The sequence below is a fragment of the Babylonia areolata genome, chromosome 31, assembly GCF_041734735.1.
Source record: "Babylonia areolata isolate BAREFJ2019XMU chromosome 31, ASM4173473v1, whole genome shotgun sequence".
NCBI classification, from domain to species: Eukaryota; Metazoa; Mollusca; class Gastropoda; order Neogastropoda; family Buccinidae; genus Babylonia; species Babylonia areolata.
In genome coordinates, this window is record NC_134906.1 from 29,229,290 (window position 1) to 29,250,271 (window position 20,982).

Genomic DNA, 20,982 nt, shown 5'->3' on the forward strand with positions numbered 1-20,982 from the left:
CTCTGTATTGGCAGCTGAGCGTCTTCAGTAACCATTCAGCCATATCTTCAAAACTGGACGTCCACTGGTCCGTCTCATCAAGACCAATTGGTTGGACCAGTGGACATCCAATTTTGAAGATATGGCAGAATGGTTAAGACGCTCAGCTGCCAGTAACAGAGAGTCTGTGAGGGTCTGGGCTGGTAAACATTATTACACACCACATAACTGTCAGGCACATATCAGTCTTCGACGTCGTCAGTCCACTGATCTCATCAGCATCAACTGCATTTTCCACTGATGTGTGCAAAAACGTTTTTTGAAACAAAAAATGAATAGGTCTATTCCAGAACCGTCGCCGGAACACTGCGGTCAACAAAAACACGGGTCAATTTAGTCAGCATCTTCAGCCGGTTTGAAAGCACGTGACTTTTTTGAAGGTGAGCAACTTATTTTCTGTGTCTTTTTTTTTCTTTTTTTTTTTCCAAGTCACTGGCGGTCGTCACTGGGAACCACCGTCAAAACGATGACAGAATTCGGAATCGTTGCTGAAGTCAGTTTCTCCGAGTTAAAATGTTTCTTACTGATTCATCAGATGGATGGTCCGGCAGTAAATGATGCAGACATCCGTGTAGTCTTACACTGTCCGCCGCTGCCGAGGATACGATGTTCAATAGAGAGAGAGAGAGAGAGAGAGAGAGAGAGAGAGAGACACACACACACACACACACACACACACACAGAGAACTGAATTGAACTGAATACATTTTATTTTCCGAGGGTAATCACAGCAAGCAAATTAGTGCTTTTTTCACTATGCAGCCCTCGAAGGGGAAACAGTAACACTAGTAAACAACGGGGAATCATAAGTTATATCAGTACAGCATGCACAGAGAGGGAGAGAGAGAGAGAGAGAAAGGGGGGCGAGGGCGTGAGGTGGAGGTGGAGTCAAGGAGAGCAGAGCATAATGACCTATCGGTCTGTACCCTCTAAATCTGAATCAACACTTTGCAACCAGTGAATTTTAGTCAGTGATGATTATACAGTGTCTCTGTATTGAGATGAAGGTCTTGTTTCGCAGCATTTGTCAAACTTCTTTTTCGCACAAGTGTCCATTTCGTAGTAGGCAGACAGGAAGGTGGGTCATTTTGGAAGTTTGAGCGCTCACGTGAGAGTGTGGTGATTGTTTGGGAAGGCGGTACAAGGAAGGAGAAATGGGGTGAGGAAGGAGGGGAACATGGGAAGTAATTCTGGCTGGTGACATTTTTTTTTATCACCGATAATTATACCATTTTGGCAATAAAATTGTGAAATGAAATGAAAACCATTCATCAAAACATTTTACTTGTGTCTGTGTAATTGTTATAATATTATACTTCCCGTGTCACTCTTACACAAGGAAAAGCGTACCCTCGTTTGCATAGCTCGTGTGATTTACATTTCTTGTTTTTACTCCCCCAAGACAAGAGCACTCACTTCTACAATATTATACCGCGAGTATAACACCAAGTATAGAAACACTTTTATTGATCCTGGATATCAGTACTAATACAAGTGCGTACTACTGATCGATAATTAAAGTCCGTATTACAAAGTGCAAACTTCTTTGTGCTGACAAACGCTTAAAATATATTTTCCATTGACCGGAATCAGAAACTCCACGCATGCGTATTTAGTGCAAAGCCTTTCCCCGCTCACGTTGAAAATGGCGACTCCCGCAAAAGTAGCGAAGACAGACGGCAAAAGCAACCATGATGCCGCCGATGAACAAGCAGGTAAGTTTGAAATTTATGAGAGTCGATGTAGATCAGTTATATATTTAGCTGTGTTTAATATCTCAGAGGGTCCTTCTATGATCTTTACTGACCGAGGAAGTGAGTGTAGGAACACCACGCTAACCATTACCCCAGTCAAACCATGTGCCATCTTTGTTTTCACGAGCACACCGACTCTTTCTTATTGCATGGATTTGTTAACCTGTAAAGCATCCTTCTTCTTCTTGTAGCACCCCTAAATACATATATTTTTCTTTTTTTAATTTGGGTCTTAGTAAAAAATCTCTGTCTTTTGAAAGCTGTTCCTTGATGTAAATTAATTCGTATACAAGCTGAAGTGATTGAGGTAAACGAGTGCAAGAAACATAACCCGGACCGGTCTCAAATGCCTCGAAAGGAAGCGTTAGTTTATTAACAGTTGTAAATCTGCAGTTGGCATAACGCAGTTTATGCAACACCGAATAGATGAATTTGATTGTACTTGATGACCATGATTTTGAGAGAGAAAAGGGTTCATTCCATTGTTGAATATCTATCTTTGATGAGATAGCTTTTTGAGAAATGTGAGTTACTCCCCTTGAATAATTGGTACACTGATATCCACATCCAATTCGCTCCCCTGTTCACTTTTTTGTTTGTTTTTTGGTTACTAACCGAGCAAATCAGTGATGCAGATAACCATAGAACTGATCTTTTTGAATGCGTGTTTTTTTATGCATTTTGTCTTCAGAATATTATGATGGCCCAATTTTGAAGACTTCATTTTTATACATCAAATCTCCAGTTTTTGCACAAACATGTCCAGCCAAGCAGAGACAATAGACTGCTGGCGAGTTCCTTGCAAACATGACTTATACTAGTTACACAGGCATGTCACATGATTTGTGCTCTCGGAGTTGATTGCGTCTGAAATTTTTAGCAGCAAAGGCGACCGAGAGGGGCAGAACGTGCAAAACAACAGGCTTCTCTTTTCAATTTTTTGCTCTTTTTTTGTGCTTGCATACGATGTTACTTCATTGACCAGAGTTTGGTTGAAGCAATGGAGGCTATCAAATGAAGAAATGGAGGACAGCACATGTTTGCTGCTCTTGTCTATGTCAATCACCTTTGGCATTGCTGGAATTTCAAAAAGTTACAACTTACATGCACATGTGCAAGATCCAGAATGGCTGTGGAACCCTCTGACGGTCTATTGACAAAATCTGGCAAAACTGTATGAAAAGTTTACAGTACTAGGATGTTTATTAAAATTTTGTTTAGACTATATATTTGTGATTATGTATTAAGGATAATTTGGTCTGGAATTGTTTCAGAAATGATTTTTAATCTTATGCATTTGAGCTGTCATCATTTGTGTGAGTTTCCTGACGGATCATTCCTCAACATCGAAGGATAGTATTGAATGATTAGGAGCGGTTTCTGTTCCAGTTACTTGACTGATGTGTGCGTGTAGTGTATAAAGTGTGGCTTTGACAGTGTACGTAGCTGTTGTAGGGCTGGTCCATAGAAACTGCAGGGGTACAAGGTATTAGAGAATTTTGGATGGTTCAGAGGGTCACTCTTACGCTTTACATTCTAATCAAATCGATCTGCATACAAAGCCATGCATGCTTTCTTGTCATGATATCCAGGTACCTTAGCCCCCAAAGAAGTGGCCATGGAAGCATCAGATTGAGGCTTTGATAAAAGTTTCTTCTAGAACTTTTTAGAATGTCATGGGGGCTCGTTTGGTGAGCATGCAGTGTGCCCTTTTCATCTGAAAAGTGTTGCGGACGTATATTCTTGAGTTGACAAAAGCCCAGGTTGCCAGCACGTTGAGTCTAACTTATAGAAATGTGCTGTACAAATGCTATTCCTCATTATGATTATCATAACATCTTGAGATATTGCCAGGTGTGAAATGGCAGAGCAGATACTAAGTTACAGTTGATGAGGATGACCAGACACCATACTGTTCTAGTTCAGCAGTCTGATTTGAAGAATCAATTTTCCAGTTTTTTTGTCGCTCCCCTTAAACCAGTGATGAGTGTTTGCAGTTATTTAACACTCAGTAATGACAAAGCCCAGCAGTGATTAGCTTGTTGGTATTTCTCCAAGTTCAAAGAGACTTTGCCCAGCATTCCAAGGCAAACAGTGTGGGGCAAAAGGCTGAGAGCCAGACAGACAAGCGTCAGACTTAACCTGTGGGCAGTGTAGAAGTGGGGGACTTGTCATTCCTGTGTTAGCCTGTCCAGCCACACCCAGTACTGTATCAATCACCACCCACAGCGGAGCTCCATAGTCGCCCAAGACTGATGGATGCCTGCATTCTTGATGTCTGTGCAATGTGTCTAGAGGTAGGCAGCTGAATGTACCTAGAACGTTGTTGTTTGTTTTTTTTGGTTTTTTTTTTCTTACAACTACTAGCCTTATCTGCAGAATCTGAAATAATGTTTTCCTGAGTGATATGATTTGGTGGTCTCTTTGCTCTGTCATTGTTCTTTGGTATTTGATTGTCTCTATTCTCCTCATTGTTATATATAGTTTCCTTTCTTTATTTTGCAGACAAAGAACAGCAAGAGGCGATAGAACAAATTGATGAAGTTCAGAATCAAATCGACAGACTGAACGAGAATGCCAGTGAGGAAATTCTGAAGGTTGAACAAAAATTCAACAAACTCAGACAACCCTTTTTCAAGAAAAGATCAGATCTCATTGGCAAAATACCCAACTTCTGGGTAACTTCTGTATCCTTTTTGTGCTGTAGTTATGTTGGAGGTGGTGTGTTTGTTATAACCCTGCGAGTGTGGCTGTCCATTCTTGTGTCTTCATAACTAGCAAGAGAATGGATTTGTATAGTGCTTTAGTGGTGTATTTATTTATTTTGCTTCATATGTTTATGGTTGTATACATGTTTGATGTTTTAAGTTAAAAAAAAAATCTTTAGAAATATAGTACAAACCGCAGCAAACATTAGTTGAACAGTGATACATAGGCATAAAGTCTGTCTTCTGACACCCTTACGATTGGACTTTCTAATGTCCAAGTTTAGAGTGGTCACAATAATTATTGGAGGGAAAACAGGAAAAAGAAGAGAAGAAAATACCCATGCACAGAAATGGGGAAGCTCAGGGCTTCAAACTGACAGCACAATTTGAGTTTAAAATGTTGGCTCCAAGTAAATTTCATTATTATTTTGGTTTTGTTTTCATTTACTTTCCAGTGAAATAAAGTGACACATTGTCACTTAGTGTTGGTAAATGGTTGGAGTGCTGGGTTCTTGCCTGAGTTTCCTGAGATTGGTTAAAGGTTTTTGTGCACCTGGTGGGTCAAGGGTGGAGATTTTTCTGATACCACAGGTCAACTTGCGTGCAGACTTGTTAGTTCCTGAACCCTCTCTGTATAATGTGAGTGCAGAAAATAAAATATGCATGTAAAAAAAAAAAAAGTTTGTAATTCATACCAGGGTATGGTGGGTTATGGAAATGAGAACCCACAGGCAAAGCAGCCAGAACTATACACAGAGAAATCTATTGTGATAATAAAAAAAAAGAAAGTAATACACGGTCACCAGAATGGTCTGTGGATACACGAAATTCAGAGGAGTTGGGGACACGGCTCCTGTTTTTGAGCACTTCCTGCAGACAAATGGAGGCGTGCATCGTTATCAGTAGTTACATGTCATAATGTCTTCTGTCATCCACCGGGGCCTTAGCTGCCCGTAGACCCCTGCCTTCTGCAGATGATTGGACTGCCTGTAGGGTCTTCTGATGCCTGAATACATTACAGTACAGTGGTGGTGGTTTTCCTTGACGTGTGGCCAGTTTGTGAACCACCCTCAGGTGTCGGCATTACTGACGGAGGATGACGAAGAGGCCTTGCAGTTCCTGGCCAAGGTGGAGGTGCAGGAGTTTGACGACATCAAGTCGGGATACACCATCAGTTTTGTGAGTAGTGTGTACTGTACTGTACTGTGTTGTAGATCTTGTACAGTTTTGTGTTTTATTGTGGATGTTGGGGATACACCATCAGTTGTGTAAGTATTGTTCTGTACTGTTTTGTGTTGTACAGTACTGTACTGTACTGTTCAGTGTTGTAGTACTTGTACTGTACTGGTTTGTGTTGGGGATGTCGGGAATACACCATCAGTTTAATAAGTAGTGTGTATTGTACTTTGCTGTACTGTAATGTGTTGTGTTTTATTGTGGATGTTGTGGATATACCATTATTTTTTAAGTATTGTTCTGTACTGTTTTGTGTTGTGTTGGGGATGTAGGGAATACACTTTCAGTTTTGTAAGTAGTGTGTACTGTACTGTGTACTGTGCTGTGCTGTACTGTTTTGTGTTGTGTTGGAGATACACCATCAGTTTTGTAAGTAGTGTGTACTGTACTGTGTACTGTACTGTGCTGTACTGTTTTTTGTTGTGTTGGAGATACACCATCAGTTTTGTAAGTAGTGTGTACTGTAGTACTGTGTTGTACTGTTGTGTTGTATTGGGAATGTTGTGGATACACCATAAGTTTTGTAAGTATTGTTCTGTACTGTATTGGGGATGCAGGAAATATACCATCAGTTTTGTAAGTAGTGTGTGCCGAACTGTACTGTGTACTGTGCTGTACTGTACTGTGCTGTGATGTGCTTTATTGTGGATGTTGTGGAAACACCATCAGTTTTGAAAGTATTGTTTTGTACTGTTTTGTGTTGTTTTGGGGATGTAGAGGATACACTATCAGTTTTGTAAGTAGTGTGTTCTGTACAGTTGTACTGTGCTGTACTGTACTGTTTTGTGTTTTATTGTGGATAATGTAGATACACCATCAGTTTTGTAAGTATTGTTCTGTACTGTTCTGTGTTGTACTGTATTATACTGTTTTGTGTTGTATTGGGGATGTAGGAAATATACCATCAGTTTTGTACGTAGTGTGTACTGTACTGTACTGTATGCTGTACTGTACTGTACTTGGCTGTGTTTTATTGTGGATGTTGTGGATACACCATCAGTTTTTTAAGTATTGTTTTGTATTTTGTGTTGTGTTGGGGATGTAGAGAATACACTATCAGTTTTGTAAGTAGCGTGTACTGTACAGTGTTGTACTGTGCTGTACTGTACTGTTTTGTGTTTTATTGTGGAGGTAGGGTATACATCATCAGTTTTGTATTGTTATGTACTGTTTTGTGTTGTCACGTATTGTATAGTTTTGTGTTGTATTGGGGATGTAGGAAATATACCATCAGTTTTGTAAGTAGCGTGTACTGTACTGTGCTGTACTAAATTGTTCTGTGTTGTGTTGGGAATACACTATCAGCTTTGTAAGTAGGGTGTACTGTACTGTGTTGTACTGTATTGTTTTGTGTTGTATTGTGGAGGTAGGGGATATACCATCAGTTTTGTAATAGTGTGTACTTTACTGTACTGTACTACACTGTGTTCTTCTGTACTGTACTGTTTAATGTTGTATTGAGGAGGTACAGGCATCTGACATAGGTTGGGATGCACTATCAGTTTTGTAAGTATTGTTTTGTGTGGTATAAAACTGTACTCTTGTGTTGTGCTTTATTGTAATTACTTGTATTTTGCTATATTGTATTGCCTGGATTATGCTGAATTTTACTGGGTGATCTCCAGTAAATGAGTTTTTATTGTTGTGGTTTGAGACAGACCTTTGAGAGCAACCGTTTCTTTGACAATGAAGTGATCTCCAATGAATAAGTTTTTGTTGTTTTATGACAAACATTTGACAGCAACCCATATTCTGAGAGCAAGGTGATCTTCAAAAAATAAGATTTTGTTGTTATGGTTGTTGACAGTCATTTGATAGCAACCCTTGCTTTGAGGATGAGGTTATCTCCAGTAGATAAGAGTTTTTGTTTTTTGTTGTGGTTGTTTGATACAGATGTTTGAGAGCAACCTGTGCTTTAATAACAAGGTGATATCCTATAAATAACTGAGGTTGACAGCAGCCCGTACTTTAGTTTGAGGAGTTGATCTCCAACATGTTAGAGGTTTTTGTTGTGGTTGTTTGTGACAGATGTTTGAGAGTAACCCATACTTTGAGAACGAGGTCATCTCCAATAATTTTGTTGTTGCTGTCGTTTGTGACCAATGTTTGAGGGTAACCCATACTTTGAGAATGAGGTCATCTCAAATTTCTTTCTTTATTTTTTATTTTTTTGGTGTGTGTGTTCTTTTTGACAGATGTTTGAGAATACCCATACTTTGAAAAAGGGGGTCATCTCCAATAAATGATTTTTTTGTTTTTGACAGATGTTTGAGAGTATCCCCTACTTACAGGTCTTCTCCAATAAATGATTTTTTTGTTGTTGTTTGTGACAGATGTTTGAGAGCGACCCCTACTTTAAGAAAGAGGTCATCCCCAGTAAATGATTTTTTGTTGTTGTTTGTGACTGATGTTTGAGGGCAACCCCTACTTTGAGAAGGAGATCATCTCCAATAAATACTTTGTTGTTTGTGACAGAAGTTAGAGAGTAACCCATACTTTGAGAATGAGGTCATCTCCAAAAAATAAGTTTTGTTGTTGTTTGTGACAGACGTTTGCAATCCATACTTCAAAAAAGGAGGTTATCTCCAATAAATAATTGTTGTTTTTGACAGAAATTTGAGAGCAACCCATACTTTGAAAAAGGAGGTCCTCTCCAATAAATAATTGATTGTTGTTTTTGACAGATGTTTGAGAGCAACTACTATTTTGAGAAAGATCATCTCCAATAATTTTTTTGTTTGATTTTTGGTTGTGACAGACGTTTGAGAGCAACCCGTACTTTGAGAACGATATCATCTCCAAGGAGTTCCACCTGAACGAGGCGGGAGAGCCGTCGTCCAAGTCAACAGCCATCAAGTGGAAGGAGGGCAAGGACCTGACCAAGAAGACGGGCACGCCGCAGAAGGGCAAGAAGCGTGCCCATGAAGAACAGGACTCCTTCTTCTGCTGGTTCTCCGACCACGGTGACGCTGGTACGTGTGTTGACGTGGATACCTGTATTAGTCATATATGTATATGTAATTTTTAATTACATATACTGTACTGCGAACCTCTGGTACAGACTTCAGGCAGGGGTCTGATTCCCTGTCTTGTGCAAAGTATTACCCTGCTGAATGCTGATGTTGTCAGTGGTGTACATGGTTGGCTTATGTCAGAGATTGACGTCAGCTTACAGTTGGGCCAACAGCAGAGTGAGAGCTGTATGATCAGTGGTTTCTTCACTGCAGTGGGAATTCGCTGACAGCCTAGTCTTTTGTGAAGGACTATGATACTAGGAGGCAAGATTGTACTGGCTCTTTGTTCTACAGCCTTGGGGGCAAGTTGGCCTTAGGGAACCATCCCAACATCAACTGTCCTAAACTCCTTTTGGTTGAGAGAGAGTGGTAATGTAACTTGGGGCAAGACACTCTCCACTGTAATCAAATTCTAGCCCAGATATCTAGCTGGGACAGCAGTTGTCTCCTCTGCTGTTCTTTTGGTCACGGTTGGACATGGCAATGATGAGTTTGTGTGTTGCCTTCTGGAAATTCTGTGCTAGAAATTTCCCCTTTTCTGTCACTCTCTTTGTTTCTACCATTTTTCTGTCTTCACTGTTGTCTCCTTTTTCTGCCTTCCCAGTCCATTCCCCTTTCTTTTTTTAAGCAAGCCTTGACACTTTTTTCTCTTTTCCGCAGTCTATGATGTACTATCTGCTGTTTTGCTCTGGCGATTAGATAGTGAGATGTAAACACGGGGATGGGCACTAGCTTCCCATTCTGCAGTTTTATTTGCCTATATGGCCTTTTTTATGTATTTTTTGTTTGGTTTTGAAGTATTGTTGTTGGGTTGTTTTTTTTTCCATTTTTACGATTTTTTGTAATCCGGGGATGATAAATTAAGCGGAATGGCTGGCGTCCTCAGCATGGTCTAGTCTTATTTGCTATAAGGAGCTAAATGGTTTGGATACTGCATCATGAACTGTGTTTTGTGGGTTTGTCTTTGTGTTTTTTTGTAGATGTGACAGTTTTGTGTTGACACGGTTGAGCATTTGTATGGTTTGACAGTCCTGATGTGGTCAGCTGGAACAACAAGAATAAGAATAAGTGTTTGTGTGTGTGTGTTCCAGGTGCTGACGAACTAGGGGAGGTGATCAAGGACGACATCTGGCCCAACCCTCTGCAGTACTACCTGGTATGATTGACTGTGTACCCTGCTGTGTGTCTTCTCTTTCACTGTCACTGCCAGTGTTATGACATGACTGTGTCTCGTGTTTTTCATTTCTGCTTTTAACTGGTGATGAAATCTGTTTTCTCTCTATAAGTGTATAGAAAAAAAATTGTATTTTTATTTCATTTTGAAAAATATTTTTACTCTTTTTTTTTCATTGGATTTTTATTTTTATATTTGTTTATTTCTTTATTTATTTATCTGTTGTTGTTTTTTTAAAGAAATATTTTCCTTTCATTTAATGTGTGCTTTTGTATACAGTCCCCTTGCCAACATATGTTCTGGTGTTGGTGAGGCTCAAAGCACCAAAATTTGATTTGATTTGATTCAGTCGGACATGAGAGATTCAGACACTAGCAGTGCAGGTCAGGGGATAACCAAAGGAAGACTGATTATCAGTAATGCATGTTTTGAGGATGGTACTTGTCTGTGTGGTCCCAGTCTTCGTGTTTCACTCTGTGTGGCACACAGTTCTTGGTGGGGTAGTTGGTCACAGGCTGGAAAATCATGCAGTGAAACTCTTTGCTGATTCGCTTCAAACTCCCGTCTCATTTGTCAGGAACTGTTATAGACAGATGAGTTCCCCACCCCCACCCCCACCCCTTCCGAACCTCCCCCCTAAAAAAAAAAAGGAGAGGAGGGGTGCTGCACTGTGGCAAGGCACTCTCCCTGGGGAGAGCAGCCCAACTGAAACGCAGAGAAATCTGTTGTGGTGAAAATTACATCCGGCCATGCCTCGCCTCCACAGGCTACACAGTCTCCTGTCTTGGCTGTCACAGGCAACCTCGGCGTCTGCCAGGGAACTTGCTTCTCTGCCAGGCTTTATGGAGTCCCTCGCTGCACTAGTTCCACAAGGGAGACTACACAAACGCCCATTTCAGCGTCACTTCCAGGACAGGTGGTCCCAGTCTTCACAGGCATGGGACACCCGTATGCCTCAGGGCACATGGTTCTCACAGTTGACCCAACACTGGATGGACATGCGATGGCTCAAGGCCGGGGTTCCAATCTCGAACCCAACACCGGATGCAGAATTGTACACAGATGCCTCCAACATGGGTTGGGGTACCCAGATGGACAACCACACAGCGTCGGGGACTTGGAACTCAAAACAGCAGTTGTGGCACATCAACAAACTGGAGCTGGAGGCGGTCTTCCTCACCCTCCAGCGCTTCCTCCCCCACGTCTGCACAGGTCGATCATGCTGTGCACGGACAACATGACGGCAGCATGCTATCTAAACAAACGGGGGGGGGGGCGGGAGGGGGGCACACTCACACCAGCTATCCCTGCGTGCAGAGACAGTCCTCCTCTGGTGTCAAGAGCACAACCTCCGCCTGACAGCACGACATGTCCCAGGCAATCTGAACATTCTCACAGATTACCTCAGCAGACCCCAAACCATTCTCCAAACGGAGTGGACCCTGTCACACTCGACACTTCAACTGATCTGGGACCTTTGGCACAAACCACATGTGGATCTCTTTGCCACAAGATTCAACTTCCGCATTCCCACATACGTCTCCCCAGTCCCAGACCCGCAGGCCTGGGCCATAGACGCCCTATTGATCAACTGGTCCAACCTTTCGGGGTATGCCTTCCCCCCACTTCCCATCATGGGAAAAGTCCTCAGAAAGGCAAGGCTGGAGAGTGCCTCCATGATTCTCATCACACCACACTGGCCAGCACAGCCGTGGTTCCCCGACCTGCTCCACCTCACCCACATTCCCCCACTCCGCCTTCACATTGGCAGACACTCCCTAGTCCAGCCCCGCTCGGGCATTCCCCACGGAAACCCAGAGGTCCTCAACCTACACGCCTGGCTACTGTGTGGGAATCTCTGTCTGCACTAGGCGCCTCCGATGACCTTGACCTTGTCTGCAGGTCACATCGCAAAGGCACTCAAGGCGTTTACTCTGCACACTGGAACCGCTGGCTCTCCTGGTGCTCAACCCACTCAGTCAATCCCACGCACCCATCCAGTATGGATCTCGCCAACTTCCTTGCCTTCCTCTCCTCCAAAGGCCTCTCTGCCTCCGCAGTACGCGTCCACCGCGCTGCAGTCAGCTCCACTCTCCGCCAGCTGGGTGGGCCCTCTTTCTCAGATGACCCCCTCCTCAGGGCACTGGTCCGAGGGGCCTTCCTCAGTCACGCACGTAAATCCCTTCGGACCCCTTCATGGGACCTTTTTCTGGTCCTACAATACCTCCGCAAGGCCCCCTTCGAACCCCTTGCGATAGCTCCTTTCATTCTCCATGAAGACACATTTTCTCATCTTACTAGCCTCAGGTAGGCGGTGTAGTGAGGTACATGCCCTCAGTGGCATCACACAGGATATAGCCTTTGAGCCGGACGGATCTATCTCACTTAGATTCCTCCCCGAATTTCTTGACAAAAATCAAACTCCCAACACACCCTCTCCCATTCTTTTCATCAAACCTCTCTTCTATACTGGCCCATGACGACGAGGACAGATTCCTCTGCCCGGTCAGGGCCCTGCGCGTATACCTCAAAAGGTCGCGCCCCTTCCGATTGTCCAAATGACGCCTCTTCATTAGCTGGAACCTGGACCATCCACGTGACATTAGCAAGATGTCTCTGTCTCGATGGATAGTCAATGCGATTAAGGGTGCGTATGCAGATGTAGGATTGAGACTTGATGCCTCCTCAGCGAGAGCACATGAAGTCAGAGCATGGTCCTCTTCTCTTGCCTTAGCCCACTTAGCATCGCTGCAAGACATGGACGCTGCCTACTGGAAAAACCCTGCCACCTTCATCGACTTCTACCTGAGAGACGTCGCACGCCTGCGAGACGATGGCTCAAGAGGCATCGCTTCTATGGTAGTTGCACAGCAGGCCATCGCAGCACACAGACAGTAGAACAGGCGAGCCCTCCACCTTGTCGCACTATTCTGCACTAGTGGGTCACGGTTAAGTATGTGTAATTAAAAGGAGATTTTCTATCTAAAATTACGTTTAAGTAACATACTTACCGTGACCCAAATTTAAGACCCTCCCGTCCTCCCCACTTCCTGTTCTCCCTGCACGCTGCGCTGGTTCTGGCATATTGCCGTCAAAAGAGGGCGCTAGCCAGGGGGCCACAGGGGGGGTTACCTACTTCCGGGAGGTTATCGGCCGCAGTGACTTTCGTTTTCTCCGCATAGGCGGATAGTAGTTTGCACAGGACAGGAATGTCAGACCCCTGCTGGAGTCTGCACTAGTGGGTCATGGTAAGTATGTTACTTGAACGTAATTTTAGATAGAAAATTTCCTACTAATAGGACGATGATATACAGCACAAAACAAGACAATACAGTTGTGCACCATGTGTGATTGTGTCTGTGGTCTCTGAACAGCAGTGTGTGTGTGTGTGTGTGCAGGCATCAGAGATCGATGAAGAAACGGGGGCAGGCGACGAGGATGATCTAGACGAGGAGAACCTGGATGGGGAGGGAGAAGAGGAGGAGGAGGAAGACTTCGAGGGTGAGGAGGAGGTGAGAAGAGGGAGGGGAAGCAGGATGGTTGGGGTAAGGGGAGGGAGAATTTTATTGGAATTTTAAACAAAACTCTTGACCAGTACCATTCAACAGTGCATTCAATGCATTTATGAATAAATGAAAAGGAAACAAGAAATGGTGAAAGTCTTTATTTATTTTGTTATTTTTTTGATGAAGAAGAATTTTTGTGGAGTTTTAAACAAAACTCTTGACCAGTACCATTAAACAGTTTATTAATGCATTTACAAAAAAAAGTAAAAAGCAAACAAAAAGTGATGACAGATTTTTTTTCAGCTGTGTAGCAGACAATTTTTTTTATTTTTATGCAGTTTGGCTTTGTCATCATCAGTCTGGTCTTGAAAATGTCTGGAAAAAGTAAGGAATATTGTTTGGTCACATGGGTAGGAACCCAGAATTTACAACAACAACAAAAGAATCAGTCCATTCCACCCTTGATATTGACAGATGGTTTCAGGATGTTGTCATCTTTTTTACCCCTGTATGTGAAATATGCTGATGTATTTCAAAACTTGTGACAAAGATAAAGATGCATATTGTATTCTGTACATGTATGTAGATGAATATGCATACTCACAGTCTGTCAGTGGAATTGGAATCAAAATGTTTATTATATCATGGAAACAAAGTTTTTTTTTCTGTTTTTTTAAATTTTTTTTTATTACTGCTTTATATATTTGCATTTGTTCGAATGTTTAAAAAAAACTTTCTTAGAATGTCAAAAGCAGAGACAGATACTGATAATAACAATGTTTGATATCTTTCAATGTTTATTATGTCATGAAAACAAAGTTCTTATCTTTTCACCATTTTACATATTTCCATCTGATTGATAGTTTAAAATAACTTTCTGAGGATGTCAAAGCAGAGAGAAAAATAATATGGATAAATTTTCTGTTTTTACCTGTCTACATTGGGTTTTTTTTTTTCCCTTCCTCCCCCCTCTCTCTCTCACTGTCACTGTGTCTCTCTCTGGTCTCTGTGTTATATTTTCCTTCCCCCTCTCTCTCTCCCTGGTCTCTGTTATCTTTTTCCTCTCTCTCTCTCCCCCCCTACCTCTCCTCTTCCCTTCCCTTTCTCTCTCCCTTCTTTCTCATTGAATGAGGTTTATTGGTGTCTTTTTTTTTTCTTTTTTTTTCCCCCCTTTCCATGGAAGGTTGAAGAGATAACCAAGGGGTGTTGTGACGTGTTTCAGGATGGTGCAGAAGAGGAGGAAGGGGATGAAGAGGAGGGGTAGAGCAGTCGTCCCCCCTTTTGGTTTTTAATTCATCGTCCTGTCGTCCATCATCACACCACCACCACCACCACCATCTTTGGGAGGGGGGGGGGAGGGGAAGGGGCGTGGAGAACTCATCATCGTCACATCAACACACACCTCATGGAAAGCCTTGAAGAGTTTTCTTTTTTTTTTTCTTTTTTTTTTAATATTTTATTATTTTTTTTTTTATTATTATTATTTTTTTTTTACTGCCAAGTTCATGCGGGAATCATCATTGCTTCCGACACAGTGTGTCGCCCATCTTATTGTTATTATTCTTATTATACATCTGACATTTCTTCTCTTCGACGCAGCAGACACAAGAAATGTGACAGGAGGATTTCATGCACAGCGACACGACGACACCATGCATTTTAGTGCCCCCCTCTACAATACGGCGTTTAGGGTCAAAATGGTATTTTTGTTATTGGAATATTTTTGTCTTTTTTTCTGGGTGTTTGATTTATTGGTGAAAAATTTGAAAAATTCAAAGGGAGATATCACTTGTGTCTTGGTTTGGGAGGGTGGGAGGTTGTGGGGAGTTTAAAATCTGACTTTGTGGCTACAGCCTGTAGTGTTGAATACAAGTTTGAAAGAGTTCTGTAAAGTGCCACATTTTGTTTCCTGTACTCACAGGAAGATTTGTAAGTTTGTTATGCCTGGTAGTTGGAAGTTTTTAGAATTTGTATTAAGATACACTGGATATTAGAATCATTCCGATGATTGCTCTCTTTTGGGTGAGGGGGGATGTTTTATTGGGAATTTTAGCGAGGGTGGGAACTTGAAAGAATGGATACTGTTATTGTGCTCAGATTTTATTGTTATTTATGTATTTATTATTTTTTAAAGATTGGACGGTTTATGAGGGATGTTAGGATGGGTGTTTGTTCTCGTTGTTAGTTGTGGGGATTGATTAAATAATTAATCAGGAAAATTTTAGGGGGGGGTGCAGTTTCAGCGAATGAAGGCGATGTTGTTTCTCCGATTCGAGGGTCCAAACTTTGTGATGAAGACGATGGGAGGTGGAGCATGGAGACTGTGTGTTCATTTTGTGAACGTGGACAGGACTGAGAAAAGGGCAAGTTGGATGACACGTCGACCTTTGACCCCCCGCAGGTGTGGAAAAACCAATAAAAATGATTTGTTGTACTCCGTTGGTGGTTCCTGTGTGCTGGTTGCCTTGATGTGCGTGGTTTGGCGTTATAAGTGAAACAAGATTGTGTGTGGGAATGTCTGACAAATATTTGTTCACAGTCACTTGTATGAGACAATAAAAGTTGGTCTCCGATAAGAATCACATAACAAATGAAATTGGGGAAAACCATCAGACACCACGTTGTTTGTTTTGAAGACCTGACCACAGTGGAAAAAAAGGAAAAAGAACTGGTCCAGCCAGCTGACCAGATCTAACTGGTTTTGCAATCGAGGTGACGAGGAAAGAAGTGGGCAGACAACATCACGGAGTGGACAGAGATGAGCATTGCGGAAAATTCGGCTGTAGGTTATCCCACGACTGGTAGAAATAGTCTTCTTCTGCGTTCACTCGTATGCACACGAGTGGGCCTCTATGTGTATGACCGTTTTTACCCCGCCATGTAGGCAGCCATACAAAACACTGACATGGATTACAGGATCTTTAACGTGCGTATTTGATCTCCTGCTTGCATATACACACGAAGGGGGTTCAGGCACCAGCAGGTCTGCACATATGTTGACCTGGGAGATCGTAAAAATCTCCACCATTTACCCACCAGGCGCTGTCACCGTGATTCGAACCCGGGACCCTCAGATTGACAGTCCAACGCTTTAACCACTCGGCTATTGCGCCCGTCTAAAACAGAGTCAGTTTATGATGCATTTGGCAGTGCAGAGCCCCAACAGGGAAGCCAGGATAGGGAACCAGTGACAGCGACCTGCCCTTGGTGGGGGCAGCATGGCAGAATTAGGTGTTGGACTCCTTTGTGATCCAGTGTTCACCAGTGGTCAGGGTTCGAGGCCAAGTTTGGTAATGTTGTTTTGTCCTTGGGGAAAGGCACTTTACTCCCTTTTTCCTCACTCCACCCGGGTGGGAATGGGTACCTGACTTAGTTGTATTATGTTGTATTAATTGTATTACTCATTAGTCGCAACAGATTTCTCAGTGTGAAATTCAGGCTGCTCTCCCTGGGGAAAGAGCGTCGCGACATTGAAACGCCACCCATGTTTTATTTTATTTTATTTTTGCCATCTGTTTTATTTTTTCTATCAGTGGATTTTCCAACATTATTCTGCTGGAGACAACCCTTTTGTTGCCATGGGTTCTACTATTACGTGCGCTGAGTGCATGGTGTACAGGGACTAGCGAATTGTCTCGTCCGAATGACTAGCATCAAGACCACCACTCAAGATTTAGTGGTCAGTGGAGGGGCAGAAAGTACTGGTGAATGTGTGATTTGAACCAGTGAGCTCGAGATTCTCTTGCTTCCTAGGCAGACGCTTTACTGCTTGGCCAACACACACGCGGTTGGTGTAGTTGGGGAGGTTTAAGATGGCGGAAGGAGAGGATGAGGCCGTGCCTTCCTGGGCTGTCCCAAACACTGGGGGTATGAATTCACGGCTCCCATGACCATAAAGAGGGGATGGTATTCTACTTTTATGATCAGTGAGGAGGAGGTTGCTGGCTCACACACATGCATGTACAAGTACACAAGCACATGCATGTGTACAAGCACACACATGCACATGTACAAGCACACACACATAAGCACACATGCGCGAAAATTCATGGTATGAAAGCACAGTGGTTGAAGCACCAAGACAACAGATCTACTGTGTGTGCCACATGAGACAGAGGTGGAAAACTGTTAGCAGTGGCCAGGCAAAAGTAAATTAATGATAACGCAAAGGGAGCCCCGTGGCACAATCGGCAAGGCATTGGTATTGTGATCCAGTGTTCACCAGTGACCAGGGTTCGAGGCCCTGTTTCGGCATGGTGGTGTGTTCCTGGAGAAGGCTCTTCTCTCATTCACCTCTCTCAAGCCAGGTGTGAATGGGTATCTGACTTAGGTCAGGGAAAGTGACATTGGCAGAAGAGGACTGGGCCCTGCCTTCCCATGCCCAGCCCTGGACAGTGGATATGAACTGACAAACCCAAATGAACGAATATGAACCAAAATCGACATACCATCATCAACGTTATCCGTACATACATTACAAACGCTGGCTTACGAATGTTCACAGGAAGGAATTCACACAAACTTCTAGATCACAATGTGATATTAAAAAGCTTCCATCAATATTCCTATTTTTCTCTCATACAGAATCTTTGTCGGAAAGCGCTATGTTAGGTAACTGATGTGGGCTTGTTTTAACACATCTGTATTTTTTGTATCTCTCGTTTCTACAATTTTTTTTTTTTAATGTATTGGTGTTTTATTTTATTTTCAGTTATTTCATTTCACCTTATGCTAATGATTTACACAATATTTTGCGTTTTATACAGGGTAGCCTCTAAAAGCCTCACCAGTACATTGAGTTTATGTGCAGGTTAGGTATCTGTCCCTTTTTATTGTTAATATTTTTTTCAGTAGCAGACGTGTAGATGGAGTATATGGGTCTGCCCGCACAGTGAAATTTACAAGACTGGTTGTGATTGATTAATGGCGGCACTTTCACTACTCGAGGATGAGAATTGATTGGTTCGTTCATTTTCAATATTTACGGAGAGAGAGAAAAAAACCCCCAACAACAACAAAACGAAACGAATTTTTCTTTAACTACAAACAATTACATTTATCATGCTTTTTTTCCAACACACACACACACACACACACACACACACATAACACAGAGATTCGTCTGTGCAATAGGTAGCAGAAGTTCATTTTCAGGTTGCCTGTACTTGTCAATCAAAAGTGCTGTGAATGTCACGTGATACGATGCTCGCGCACACTCTGAAAATGAGTCCGCGTGTTCCAGGAACAGTCTTTCACCGAATGCCTGGGCAGGTCAGTAGTGTCTATGGCAACCAACTCGCCTCGGGGATTCTCTCGGGGGCGTGGGGGAGTTCAATCGTTGCTTATTTCCTACTGAAATTATACTTTGTTTGATATGTTTCTTTCTCTTCCAAAGTTTTTTTGTGTCCCCAAGGCAGTATAGTGCACTAAATAAAAAATTAACTGAAGTAGCGGGGACGATATTTAATGCAATTGAACATTTCAGTGAAGACTGGTTCTGCTTTTTCATCAAATGTCAAATGGAATGATCGACTGTGTGTGCGTGTGTGTGTGTGTGTGTGTGTCTGCCGCCACGTCAGTGCATTACTGTGTGGCCGGCCGGGGTGTTCATATATAAATTTTATTTTATATATAGAAATATATATGGTGTGTGCCACTCAGTGCCAGCCTGCCGATGCGGCTGAACTTAATGATGTGTGTGTGTGTGTGTGTGTGTGTGTGTGTGTGTGTTTGCGAACAGCTTCGAAGTTCTGTCATGGTCGTAGGCCGGTGAAAGACTGCGGAAAGTTACGATACGATAAATACATCAGTGGTACCGGCTGAACCGGCAAAACAACACACTTCAACACAATGAGTGAAATATATTACGATGCGCTACAACTACGATACAAAACAACACAGTGCAGCTCCGAGTAACATATGTGATATCAGTTGAACAGTTTCCGACGACACAAAGCAACATATACACATCAATTTACAGCGTAACACTCACGATACAACATGATACGATACTGACAAAAGTTAATACAACACAACACATGATACCCAACAGCTGAGCAGTTGCAATACAAAGCAAATCAATACAACGCAATGTAAAACAACACAAAAACGATATGATGTGATACGATACGACAAAATACAACACCTTGGGAATACAACACAGTAAAACAACACGATAAAACATGACGCATGTTACCAGTTGAGCCGCAGTCGCAATGCAAAACACAGTATATGACAACACGATTTGATATGTGATATCGCGATGCGGCACAATGACACAACACACTGAGCTGAGTACAGCAGAGTACAACACGGCGACGCACGATACCAGTTGAGCAGTTACCAAAACACACGTCACACACACACACACACTCTCTCTCTCTCTCTCTCTCTCACTGGCTCGCACACACTCACTTACACACGCATTCACACACACACACACACACACACACGCATTCGCACACACGCTCGCGCGCACACACACACATGCACACACGCATTCACACACAAACACACTGACACCGTGGCACACACACACACACACACAATCAAACGAACAAACAAAATGAAAACACACACACACACACACACACACACACACACACACACACACACACACACTAAGTGAATACAACGTAACACAACACAACACGACTACTCTGTGACTTCAGACACGATACAACATGACACATGACACCAGTTGAGTAGTTACAAAAAACTGACACTGAAACAACTTGCAACTCGCCTAGCAGCGAGCAGTTGCGTCAGTTGAAGGGCGAGGAATCATGCAGATACTACATAGAAGGCAACTTCACAGTTTCAGTTTCAGTTTCAGTAGCTCAAGGAGGCGTCACTGCGTTCGGACAAAACCATATACGCTACACCACATCTGCCAAGCAGATGCCTGACCAGCAGCGTAACCCAACGCGCTTAGTCAGGCCTTGAGAAAAAAAAAAGAAAAAGAAAAAAAAAGGTGAATAAATAATAGATAAGCTTACATAAATAAATAAATAAATAAATAATAATTATATAATACAGTACAACACGATAGCGACTACAAGACAAGATAGCGAGCAGTCACGTTGAAGGGAAGGGAGGGAGGGAGGGATAGTGAGAGACAGATTAGCATCGAACACTACAGAAGACTGACGATACGTCACGTAACAGAGACCCAATTGATGGCTATACATGCTGCAGACAACAGAACTGGCAGATTCGTACAGTCCGGCCCCGGGAGGACAAAACGGCGTGGCTGCATGGGACCCAACCTCTCTCCCTCCCTTCCTTCCTTCCTCTCCCCCCTACCCCCCTATCCCTCTCCGAAACCTCTTCCGCCTCCCATCCCCCCTGTCCCCCTCTCCCCCCCTCGCCCCCCCGTCCCCCTTCCCCTGTACGAGTCCCATTCGAGTTGCCATGGCAGCGGAATCGATAGTGTATGCAGCGGTTCTGTCTCCGCTCTCATTGAAGACTGACACTGCCTCTGTGTGTGTGTGTGTGTGTGTGTGTGTGTGTGTGTGTGTGTGTGTGTGTGTGTGTGTGTGCATGAGCGCG

At 42.9% G+C, this 20,982-nt stretch overlaps 1 protein-coding gene across 1 annotated transcript; it reads left to right on the forward strand.

Annotated features, from left to right (window-relative positions):
- The first annotated feature begins 1,599 nt into the window (after nt 1-1,599).
- LOC143276019 (protein SET-like) lies at nt 1,600-15,868 on the forward strand. Its single transcript, XM_076580401.1, has 7 exons — nt 1,600-1,754; nt 4,299-4,480; nt 5,558-5,680; nt 8,496-8,709; nt 9,843-9,907; nt 13,324-13,437; nt 14,654-15,868. Exons 1-7 carry the CDS (start codon nt 1,685-1,687, stop codon nt 14,693-14,695), a joined length of 810 nt encoding a protein of 269 aa, XP_076436516.1. The 5' UTR covers nt 1,600-1,684; the 3' UTR covers nt 14,696-15,868.
- Nucleotides 15,869-20,982: the final 5,114 nt, after the last annotated feature.